The 12,532-nt window shown below is 47.6% G+C and overlaps 1 protein-coding gene across 1 annotated transcript in view; it reads left to right on the forward strand.

The window, feature by feature from the left end:
* cplane1 (ciliogenesis and planar polarity effector 1) overlaps positions 1-12,532 on the forward strand; it is a 288,296-nt gene that overhangs the window by 79,101 nt on the left and 196,663 nt on the right. Inside the window, exons 13-15 of the mRNA XM_038803925.1 lie at positions 3,181-3,261; positions 3,542-3,691; positions 8,100-8,273. Coding sequence (XP_038659853.1) covers positions 3,181-3,261; positions 3,542-3,691; positions 8,100-8,273 — 405 coding nt within the window. The remainder of the gene's footprint in view (positions 1-3,180; positions 3,262-3,541; positions 3,692-8,099; positions 8,274-12,532) is intronic.

The raw sequence follows: 12,532 nt of genomic DNA on the forward strand, positions 1-12,532 counted from the left end.
CACTCTCTCCCTGTTCCCCACCTCGCTAGCACGTGGCACCGGCAACAAACCAGAGATGACAACATGGTTTGTCCTGGCTCTCAGCTTCCGCCCTAGCTCCCTAAATTCCTGTTTTAAACCCCCGTCCCTTCTCTTACCTATGTCGTTGGTACTGATGTGTACCACGACTTGTGACTGTACCCCCTCCCCCTTAAGGATTCTGAAAACACGGTCCGAGACGTCATGGACCCTGGCACCCGGGAGGCAACATACCATCCGTGAGTCTCTTTCGCTGCCACAGAACCGTCTATCTGTCCCTCTAACTATCGAGTCCCCAATAACTATTGCTCTCCTCTCCCTCCTTCCCTTCTGAGCCATGGGGACAGACCCAGTGCTGGAGATCCGTTCACCGTGGCTTACCCCTGGTAGGTCGTCCCCCTCAACAGTATCCAAAATGGTATACTTGTTACTGACGGGAACGACCACAGAGGATCCCTGCACTGACTGCTTCCTCCCAGCCCCTCTCACCGTCACCCATCTATCTTGATTCTTCGGAGTAACTACATCCCTGAAGCACCTCTGCCTCCCGAATGATCCAGAGTTCACCCAGCTCCAGCTCCAGTTCCCTAACACGGTTTCTGAGGAGCTGGAGTTGGGTGCACTTCCCACAGGTGAAATCAGCAGGGACACTGACGGCGTCCCTCACATCAAACATTCTGCAGGAGGAACATTGCACTGCCTTCCCTGACATCACCTCCAGATAAAACAAGAAATTTTGTGCACAGATCTGGTCACCACATTACAGGAAGGGCAGAATTCACAAGTCGGTGTTCCATTTTGGAGGCTGGTCCCTCCAGGAAGTGCGGACAAAGCCAAGCTTCTGGTATCACAAGCAGCTAGCCTGCACAGGAGGGGGGAAATAGAGGAAGAGCAATAATAATCCGGGATTCTATATTCAGGGGAACAGATAGTTACTGTGGCCATCAGTAGGGCTCCAGGACGGTGTGTTGCCTCCTTGGTGCCAGGATCCAGGATGTCACTGAACAAGGAGGGCATCCTGAAGGGGAAGGGTGATAAGGCAGAGGTCACGGTGCATGGTGGTACCAATGACATAGGAAGAAAGAAGGATGAGGTCTTGCATCAAGAATTCGGGGAGTTAGACAATAGACTAGAGCCGGACCTCTCGGGTTGTAGTCTAGGATACTCCCACTGCCACGTGTTAGTGAGTACAGGAATTGGAGAATAACACAGATGAATGCCAGTTTAAGAGTTGGTGCAGGAGGGAGGGTTTTAGATTCCTGGATCACTGACACCGTTTCTGGGGAAGGTGGGACCTGTACAAGTGCGATGGACACCTGAGCCAGAGCGAGACTAACATCCTTGCTGGCGGGTTTGCTGCTGCTGTTGGGAGGAGTTTAAACTAATTCGGCAGGGGGAGGGGACGCAGACGGTTAGCAGAATAGGGACACAACATTATACAAAAGCAAATAAAGTAAGATAACGCTGGATGGCTTTACTTTAATGCCAGGAGTATTACAGGTAAACCGGATGAGTTAAGGGCAAGGATTAACACATGGAATTGTGATATAGTAACCGTCACAGAGACATGGTTGAGGGAGGGGCAGGATTGGCAGCTCAACATCCCGGGATACAGAATCTTCAGGCGAGACAGAAGGGGGTAAAAGAGGAAGAGGCATTACAATATTAGTTAAGGAGTCACATATTGTGGTAAGGAGAGATGAAAGCTTGAAAGGAGCATCGAATTAAGTTTTGTGGGTAGACCTGAGGAACAGACAAGGGACAGCGACATTACTGAGTGTTTCTCATAGACCTCCAGATAATCAGCGGGAAATTGAAGAGCAAATATGTGCGCAATTCACAGAGGTGTAAAAACAACAATAGGGTAATTATAGTGGGTGATTTCAACTTTCCCAACATTCATTGGGATAGTCATCATGTTAAGGGCTAAGATGGAGTGGCGTTTTAGCTCGATATGTGGAGGATCCAACAAGGGATGGTGCAGGGCTGGACCTAATTCTGGGGAATGAAGCCGGACAGGTGGTTGATGTGTTGGCGGGGGAGCATTTTGGTGATAGCGATCACAACATGGTTCAATTTAAGCTTTTTCTGGCCAAAGGTATAGACAAGCTTCAAAAAATGGTTTTAGATTGATGGAGAGTGGATTTTAGTAAATTAAGGCAGGATCTGGCCAAGGTAGACTGGGAAGAGCTACAGAACAGCAGGGGGGGTGGTGTTCAAAAAGGAAATGGGGAGGGTACAGGCCAAACATGTTCACTCTCAGGTCATAGAAACCCAGAGAACAATGGATGACCAGAGACATTCAGGAAACAATGAGAAGGAAAAGAGAGACTTTTAGCAGGTACAAGGGGAACAAATCAGCGGAGGCATTCGTGGAGTACAGATAGTACAGGAAGGAGGTTAAGAAATCAATTAGGAGATCCTAGTGATTAATGAACACTTCAATCAAATCTCCACGGAGCTATTCAGTTCAAAAGCAGGGAAGCTATGCTGAAAGTTTTGGAGAGATGTTGAAGGTCCTTGAGAGGGTGCAGAGGAGATTTCCCAGAATAGTTCCAGGGATGGAGGGGGTTTCAGGTCCCAGGTCAGGCTGGAGAAGTTGGTGTTGTTCTCCTTGGGAGTAAAGGAGACTGAGGGGAGATTTGACAGAGCTGTGGGAGATTATGACAAGTTACAAACGCTGTTCTCGTAAGTTGACGGTGTCAGGACAAAGCAACACAGATTGAAGGTTTTGGGAAAGGGATGCAGGTGAGGTGAGATGATAAGCATTTTTACACAGAGCTGGAGCCTCACTGCCTGCGAGGGGGGAGGAAGCAGAGTCGAACCATGATTTCAGAAGGAAATTGGATGGAAATTTGAGGGAAATAAACTCCCGGGGATAGAGTGGTGAGTCAAACTGTCGGGATTGCTCCACATTGAGTCAGCATGGAGTCAATCGGCCGAATGGCTTCCGACTGCGCTGGTGTAGCACTGACGATTGGTTCACCTTTCCTTTGGGGAAGAGCCTTAAACACCTCACTCAGATTGTCTGTTACTCCTGTCGCACACTGAATCCACCCTCTGGCAAATATCAAACTGGCGCTTCATTCATGTGTCTTTGCATTCAGCTGGAATTGGGAAGATAGGCTGTCTTTTCACTGTTCTGTTGTGTCTTGTTTGGAGGTGAGGAGAGCTTCCTGCTGGGCTCGTACCTGGAATCTGTGCAAATCTGGAGGGCAGCACTTGAGGAGGAGACGGGACAAGGTAAGATGATATACCTGAACATCCTGTTCAGCTGCTGCAGAGACTTTCTGTCAATTCTTCACCGAGATGATGCTGACTTTATCGAATTCTCAATGTGCATTTCCGCACCCACAGACCCCTCCATATCTTATATTGTACCTGTCTGCTCCCCTTCCCCCATCACCCTCACTTTTCTCTTCTATCTTACTTCATTATCTCTGTGATCTGTATGGTTGCGTTGAATTCTGGCCAGTGGACTCGGTCTAACATTGTCCAGTCATGCTTCACTGTTGGATTACAGATGGGAAGAGAATGATTTACCTTCAAACACGATACAGCCTGGCCATTCTTTACACTCAGCTATACCGTTACAATCTCAGTGCTGCACTCGACTTCTGTGAGCAGCTTGTGGGTCAGATACTGAAGGAAGGTTGGCCCGAGACTGCTGAAGGTGAGATGTCTGGATGCCCCAAAGATTATCCCAGCGTGTGTGTAGTTCTATGAATGATGAGTGTGTGATATCAGAGTTACATGATGTGGAGATGCCGGCGTTGGACTGGGGTGAGCACAGTAAGAAGTCTTACAACACGAGGTTAAAGTCCAACAGGTTTGTTTCAAACATTAGCTTTCGGAGCACTGCTCCTTCCTCAGGTGAATGAAGAGGTATGTTCCAGAAACATATATATACACAAAGTCAAAGATGCCAGACAATGCTTAGAATGCGAGCATTTGCAGGTAATCAAGTCTATACAGAGCCAGAGAGAGGGGTAACCCTAGGTTAAAGGGATGTGAATTGTCTCAAGCCAGGACAGTTGGTAGGATTTCGCAAGCCCAGGCCAGATGGTGGGGGGTGAATGGAATGCGACATGAATCCCAGGCCCCGGTTGAGGCCGCACTCATGTGTGCGGAACTTAGCTATAAGTTTCTGCTCGCCAATTCTGCGTTGTCGTGCGTCCTGAAGGCCGCCTTGCAGAAAGAGTTTTACAGTGAGGGGTGTGGGGTATATCAGAGGGTTACAGTGAGGGGTGTGGGGTATATCAGTGTTACAGTGAGGGGTGTGGGGTATATCAGTGTTACAGTGAGGGGTGTGGGATATATCAGTGTAATAGTGAGGGGTGTGGGGTATATCAGTGTTACAGTGAGGGGTGTGGGATATATCAGTGTTACAGTGAGGGGTCTGGGGTATATCAGAGTGTTACAGTGAGGGGTGTGGGGTATATCAGTGTTACAGTGAGGGGTGTGGGATATATCAGTGTAATAGTGAGGCGTGTGGGGTGTATCAGTGTTACAGTGAGGGGTGTGGGGTATATCAGTGTTACAGTGAGGGGTCTGGGGTATATCAGAGTGTTACAGTGAGGGGTGTGGGGTATATCAGTGTTACAGTGAGGGGTGTGGGGTATATCAGTGTTACAGTGAGGGGTGTGGGATATATCAGGGTGTTACAGTGAGGGGTGTGGGGTATATCAGAGTGTTACAGTGAGGGGTATGCGGTATATCAGAGTGTTACAGTGTGGGGTATGCGGTATATCAGAGTGTTAAAGTGAGGGGTGGGATATATTAGTATTCCAGTGAGGGGTATGCGGTATATCAGATTGTTACAGTGAGGGCTATATCAGAGTGTTACAGTGAGAGGTGTGGGGTATATCAGGGTGTTACAGTGAGGGGTGTGGGGTATACCAGAGTGTTACAGTGAGGGGTGTGGGGTATATCAGTGTTACTGTGAGGGGTGTGGGGTATATCAGTGTTACAGTGAGGGGTGTGGGGTATATCAGAGAGTTACAGTGAGGGGTGTGGGGTATATCAGAGTGTTACAGTGAGGGGTGTGGGGTATATCAGAGTGTTACAGTGAGGGGTGTGGGGTATATCAGTGTTACAGTGAGGGGTGTGGGGTATATCAGAGTGTTACAGTGAGGGGTGTGGGGTATATCAGAGTGTTTCAGTGAGGGGTGTGGGGTATATCAGAGTGTTACAGTGAGGGGTGTGGGGTATATCAGGGTGTTACAGTGAGGGGTGTGGGGTATATCAGAGTGTTACAGTGAGGGGTGTGGGGTATATCAGAGTGTTACAGTGAGGGATATGGGGTATATCAGTGTTACAGTGACGGGTGTGGGGTATATCAGGGTGTTACAGGGAGGGGTGTGGGGTATATCAGTGTTACAGTGAGGGGTGTGGGATATATCAGAGTGTTACAGTGAGGGGTGTGGGGTATATTAGATTGTTACAGTGAGGGGTGTGGGGTATATCAGAGTGTTTCAGTGAGGGGTGTGGGGTATATCAGAGTGTTACAGTGAGGGGTGTGGGGTATATCACAGTGTTACAGTGAGGGGGTGTGGGGTATATCAGTGTTACAGTGAGGGGTGTGGGATATATCAGGGTGTTACAGTGAGGGGTGTGGGGTATATCAGAGTGTTACAGTGAGGGGTATGCGGTATATCAGAGTGTTACAGTGTGGGGTATGCGGTATATCAGAGTGTTAAAGTGAGGGGTGGGATATATTAGTATTCCAGTGAGGGGTATGCGGTATATCAGATTGTTACAGTGAGGGCTATATCAGAGTGTTACAGTGAGAGGTGTGGGGTATATCAGGGTGTTACAGTGAGGGGTGTGGGGTATACCAGAGTGTTACAGTGAGGGGTGTGGGGTATATCAGTGTTACTGTGAGGGGTGTGGGGTATATCAGTGTTACAGTGAGGGGTGTGGGGTATATCAGAGAGTTACAGTGAGGGGTGTGGGGTATATCAGAGTGTTACAGTGAGGGGTGTGGGGTATATCAGAGTGTTACAGTGAGGGGTGTGGGGTATATCAGTGTTACAGTGAGGGGTGTGGGGTATATCAGAGTGTTACAGTGAGGGGTGTGGGGTATATCAGAGTGTTTCAGTGAGGGGTGTGGGGTATATCAGAGTGTTACAGTGAGGGGTGTGGGGTATATCAGGGTGTTACAGTGAGGGGTGTGGGGTATATCAGAGTGTTACAGTGAGGGGTGTGGGGTATATCAGAGTGTTACAGTGAGGGATATGGGGTATATCAGTGTTACAGTGACGGGTGTGGGGTATATCAGGGTGTTACAGGGAGGGGTGTGGGGTATATCAGTGTTACAGTGAGGGGTGTGGGATATATCAGAGTGTTACAGTGAGGGGTGTGGGGTATATCAGAGTGTTACAGTGAGGGGTGTGGGGTATATCAGTGTTACAGTGAGGGGTGTGGGGTATATCAGAGTGTTACAGTGAGGGATATGGGGTATATCAGTGTTACAGTGAGGGGTGTGGGGTATATCAGTGTTACAGTGAGGGGTGTGGGGTATCTCAGAGTGTTACAGTGAGGGGTGTGGGGTATATCAGTGTTACAGTGAGGGGTGTGGGGTATATTAGATTGTTACAGTGAGGGGTGTGGGGTATATCAGAGTGTTTCAGTGAGGGGTGTGGGGTATATCAGAGTGTTACAGTGAGGGGTGTGGGGTATATCACAGTGTTACAGTGAGGGGGTGTGGGGTATATCAGTGTTACAGTGAGGGGTGTGGGGTATATCAGTGTTACAGTGAGGGGTGTGGGGTATATCAGTGTTACAGTGAGGGGTGTGGGGTATATCAGTGTTACAGTGAGAGGTGTGGGGTATATCAGAGTGTTACAGTGGGGGGTGTGGGGTATATCAGAGTGTTACAGTGAGGGGTGTGGGGTATATCAGAGTGTTACAGTGAGGGGTGTGGGGTATATCAGAGTGTTTCAGTGAGGGGTGTGGGGTATATCAGTGTTACAGTGAGGGGTGTGGGGTATATCAGTGTTACAGTGAGGGGTGTGGGGTATATCAGTGTTTCAGTGAGGGGTGTGGGGTATATCAGAGTGTTACAGTGAGGGGTGTGGGTTATATCAGTGTTACAGTGAGGGGTGGGATATATCAGTGTTACAGTGAGGGGTGTGGGATATATCAGTGTTACAGTGAGGGGTGGGATATACCAGTGTGTTACAGTGAGGGGTGTGGGGTATATCAGTGTCAGTGAGGGGGTGTGGGGTATATCAGTGTCAGTGAAGGGGGTGTGGGGTATATCAGTGTCAGTGAGGGGTGTGGGGTATATCAGTGTCAGTGAGGGGTGTGGGGTATATCAGTGTTACAGTGAGAGGTGTGGGGTATATCAGAGTGTTACAGTGGGGGGTTTGGGGTATATCAGAGTGTTACAGTGGGGGGTTTGGGGTATATCAGAGTGTTACAGTGAGAGGTGTGGGGTATATCAGAGTGTTACAGTGGGGGGTTTGGGGTATATCAGAGTGTTACAGTGAGGGGTGTGGGGTATATCAGAGTGTCACAGTGAGGGGTGCGGGGTATATCAGAGTGTTTCAGTGAGGGGTGTGGGGTATATCAGAGTGTTACAGTGAGAGGTGTGGGGTATATCAGAGTGTCACAGTGAGGGCTGTGGGGTATATCAGAGTGTTACAGTGAGAGGTGTGGGGTATATCAGATCGTTACAGTGTGAGGTGTGGGGTATATCAGAGTGTTATGGTGAGGGGTATATCAGAGTGTTACAGTGAGGGGTGTGGGGTATGTCAGAGTGTGACAGTGAGAGGTGTGGGGTATATCAGAGTGTTACAGTGAGGGGTGTGGGGTAAATCAGTGTTACAGTGAGGGGTGTGGGGTATATCAGAGTGTTACAGTGAGGGGTGTGGGGTATATCAGTGTTACAGTGAGAGGTGTGGGGTATATCAGAGTGTTACAGTGAGGGGTGTGGGGTATATCAGAGTGTTACAGTGAGGGGTGTGGGGTATATCAGTGTTTCAGTGAGGGGTGTGGGGTATATCAGAGTGTCACAATGTGCAGTTTTTCCCTCTGTTTTGTCTGTAATTCTGAATGTTCTTTGACTCCGTGTACAGGGTCTGAGGGGCTGGGATTGGATTCTTTGCTGCTGCAGGATATTGGGGTGGGTGCTGCCCTGTCTGTGGTGCAGTCACTTGCCCGCTTCATGGCACTGTACTACACCAACCAGCCTGTGTTTGTGATGCCACCTCACCACATTGACAGCATGCCACCGTTACACTTTGAACCAGGTAAGAGTTCAACTCAGTTCCTAGATGAGATGGGGAGTGAGGGGGGAGGGGGGGAGACGAAGAGTGAGGGGGGGGGAGACGGGGAGTGAGGGGGGGGGAGACGGGGAGTGAGGGGGGAGACGGGGAGTGAGGGCGGGGGTGGGGTAGTGATGGGCGGAGACGGGGAGGGAGGGGGAGTGAGGGGTGTGTTGTTCTTTGTGTCTTAATAAAGCTCGTAGTCTTAAAGGTGAAGCAGAGTCTTTATTGTGAGTTTGTTCTCTCTTCAGTGCCTAACTTAAAGTTGCATCTGTGCTGCTAGTCTGTCTTGCTACCAGCTCCCGTTCCTGTTAAGTGTGTCCTGACTTCCTGTTCGTGTGTATTTATATCTCTCCCATGCTCCCTCTAGTGCTTGCTCAGTTGTATTGCATCTACACAGATATACAATCACCACATCCCCCTTTTTTCTTTACATATTTTCTGTACATTTTCAAAGAAAATTGTACAAAACAGTTAGATTTCTTATGATATGTGTATCTATACAAGTGATGATGATATTGGATATTTTACAAAGCCAATTTATATTTATGAGTCCAATCTTAATAAAAATATTTATGAGTCCAAACTTGATGAATTTGTTCGTTGAGTTTTTTTCTTTTTCGTTGTTGACGTGGTGATATTGATATTGCAACTCCGTTGTGAATGTTGTCGGTGTTCTTGTTTTTTTGAAGTAACCAATACGTCATCCCGAGGTGTTTGCATGGTCGAACCACTAATGTTGACTGACATGGACTTTTTTCTGTGCTTGTGGTATCGATTTAGTATGTCATCTGCCTTAAAAGCTGGTGTGCTTGCTTGTTCTGGAGCAGATGTGAATTTGTGAGATTCATTGTCATGCCATGGCATGTTTGTAGTCTTGTCATTGTTTTGCAGTGTGCTGTGGCATTGTCCTTCATGTGCAGAGTTGCACCATTTTGTACAGGTCGTTGTTTCATTGTTGTTGTTTCTATCGTTTCTGTCTTTGTTGTTTTCGTTGTCGTTCTTGTTGCCGTTTCTGTCTTTGTTGTTTTCGTTGTCGTTCTTGTTGCTGTTTTTGTCGTTTCTGTCTTTGTTATTTTCGTTGTCGTTCTTGTTGCTTCTGTTTTGTTGTTTTCGTCGTTGTTCTTATCATACTTGTTGTTGTCTTTGTTATGCTTCTTGTTTTTGTTGTTCTTCTTGTAGTTTTTGTTGTTGCTGTTGTCCTTGTTTCTTCAGTGCTTTTTGCTATTTTTGTTCTTATTGCGCTTCATGTTGCTTTTGTTCTTGCTGTTGTTGTTCTTGTTTCTGCTGTGCTTCTTGTGGTTTTTGTTTTTCTTGTTGCTCTCAATGAGTGTCCCGTGTGGATAATTTGAGTCCTTGTGCGAGTATCTGTTACATTGTACGTTTCATCTAGAGAATGGTGAGAATGATCTGATGTTGCATTGATGTTGGTGACATCAGTCATTTGTGGTGGATTTGATTCCTCTTCTTTGCTTCCTTTGTACTCCTCTTCTGGAGTAATTTGTGGTGGATTTGATTCCTCTTCTTTGCTTTCTTTGTGCTTCTCTTCTGGAGACAAATCTTCACGATTCCTATTGACGTGGTCTCTCTGGACTCTTGGTGCTCCTCTTCTGGAGTCAAAATCTTCAAGATTTCAATTGACATGGTCTCTCTGGACTCATGAGTAGGCCTACTCTGTGCTTCTGTGCAGACGAGCTGAGATCTGTCAGTCTCGCTGTGATCCTGCACATTCTGTATGTCGAGTGTGATCACATTGTCACTGTTTTCGCATGCAATGGGTAGATTTACATTGTCATCTTACATAGAACAGTACAGCACAGAACAGGCCCTTCGGCCCTCGATGTTGTGCCGAGCAATGATCTTCTTGATTATGTGAGCTTGGTAAACTTTCATAGTCTGCTTGTGGTTGCTCAGATACGGCGGGTTGACCTTCATGGTCTTGTTCATGCATGGTGTTTGCTATGGAGTGTTTGCTTGCTTCCATTTTGCAGTCTTTCAATGAGCTGTGGAGGCTTGCGTCACTCTCTTTGTGGAATCTTTCATCGCTCTCTCTGTGGAGTCTTTCATCGCTCTCTCTGTGGAGCCTGTCATTGCTCACTCTGTGGAGTCTTTCTGTGCTTTCTGTGTGGCGTCGCCTTCATCTGGGTATTGCTGTCATCCAATGTATCGACAATCTGCCATGGCACCATGGTGTTGGATTCATCTACCACGAGTAGAGTCGTGTTGAGCTTTGCGACCGTGTTGCTGATGCTGTGATCAGCATATCCGAATAACTCAGCCAACTCAGCCATGTCTGAGTAGTATTATTCGAAAAACAAATCACCTTTTTTTGGTTCGGATTTGGTATCGTTCTCTTCATCTTTTTTTGTTTTGGAATTGTTTTTGTTCTCTTCACTTTGGGTGGTGCAGACTGCTTGTTCCAGGGTGTTGTGAGAGTTATTTTCAACTGCTGGTGTAATATCAGGCGTTGTTCTGTCTTTTGAGGCAAGAAAGTTGGGTTTTACAGCTTTAAGTTCCTTGTTTTCAATTTTCGGGCATTTCCCTTTTAAGTGGGCGTGGTCCGGATCCTCTGACATCATGACGGTCGTGATGTCATGCGTAGGAATCGATTGCGCATGCGCAAATCGATCTTCCTTTACAGTGCGTTTTTTTGTCCACTTCGAACCATCTTCGAATGGTGCGATCTTTCCTTTCAACTGGGCATGCGTGGCTTGCGCATGCGCAGAACGATCCGCGACCAAAACTTTTTCTAACTGCGCACGCACAGCTTGCGCATGCGCAGAACACAAAACGGCTGATTTTAACTTCGCATGCGCGGCTTCTGTTTCCTGCGCATGCGTAGATGCAGATTTTCGTCTTTTGTTCCCCGGAGACTGTAAAATGTGCTCAGACGCCCGTTTACAGTGGATTTCAGCGTTTTTTCTTTGTAAAAAGTTCAAGTTACTTTTTCCTTTCGATTTGGACTTTTCACTTGCGATTTCTAGACTGAACCCTTTCTGTTCAATTAGTGATTGTTTGAGTTTTGCATCACTCAGTCCCAGTGCAGTTTGGTCTCTGAGCATACAGTGCTGTTCAAATTCCATACAGTGCTCTTCAAATTATTTTAGTATTACTCTAATTTGGTGCTGTCTTCACCTTTCAAGTATTTATAGCAATTATCTATTTCTCTAGCTTCATGCTCTGCGATGAGCAGTGCTATTTTCATTTTTTCTGAGGCTGCTTTTAAATCATTAGTTATGATATATCGAACATTTGTTTAAATATTTTCCATTCGTTACTTAAATTACCGGCAGCACGGTAGCATTGTGGATAGCACAATGGCTTCACAGCCCCAGGGTCCCAGGTTCGATTCCCGGCTTGGGTCGCTGTCTGTGAGGAGTCTGCACATCCTCCCCGTGTGTGCGTGGGTTTCCTCCGGGTGCTCCGGTTTCCTCCCACAGTCCAAAGATGTGCAGGTTAGGTGGATTGGCCAGGCTAAATTGCCCTTAGTGTCCAAAATTGCCCTTAGTGTTGGGTGGGGTTATTGGGATAGGGGGAGCTGTTGACCTTGGGTAGGATGCTCTTTCCAAGAGCCAGTGCAGATTCGATGGGCCGAATGGCCTCCTTCTGCACTGTAAATTCTATAATTCTATTGTGTTCAGCGGAGGTGGGGTTCCAATCAATATCATCGAATTAGCAAAATCTTCCCACGTCGAATGTCCGGTAGGAGTTTTCCTTGCCATTTTGGTCTTTCTGTGTCTGCAGCTTGTGTAATCTTATAGTAAGCGTTCTGAAGTAACGCCTGGTACCATGTGTTATTCCTTGTGGCCTAATAAAGCTCGTAGTCTTAAAGTTGAAGTAGATGCTTTTTTGTGAGTTTGTTCTCCAGCTCCCGTTCCTGTGAAGTGTGTCCTGACTTCCTGTTCGTATGTATTTCTATCTCTCCCATGCTCCCTCTAGTGCTTGCTCAGTTGTATTGCATCTACACAGATATACAATCACCACAAGGGGGGGGAAGGGGAGTGAGGGGGGAGAGGGAAGTGAGGGGGGAGAGGGAAGTGAGGAAAGGAGAGGGGAATGAGGGGGGAGAGGGGAGTGAGGGAGAGAGGGGGTTGAGGGGGGAGAGGGAGAGAGGGGGATGAGAGTGCAGGGTGGGAGAGGGGAGCGAGGGTGGAGAGGGTAGTGAGTAGGGAGTGAGGGGGAGGCGGGGTGTGAAGGGGAGAGGGAGTGAGGGGGATGAGAGGAGAGGGGAGTGAGGGGGAGAG

The sequence above is a fragment of the Scyliorhinus canicula genome, chromosome 8 (genome assembly GCF_902713615.1).
Source record: "Scyliorhinus canicula chromosome 8, sScyCan1.1, whole genome shotgun sequence".
In the NCBI taxonomy this organism is placed as follows: Eukaryota; Metazoa; Chordata; class Chondrichthyes; order Carcharhiniformes; family Scyliorhinidae; genus Scyliorhinus; species Scyliorhinus canicula.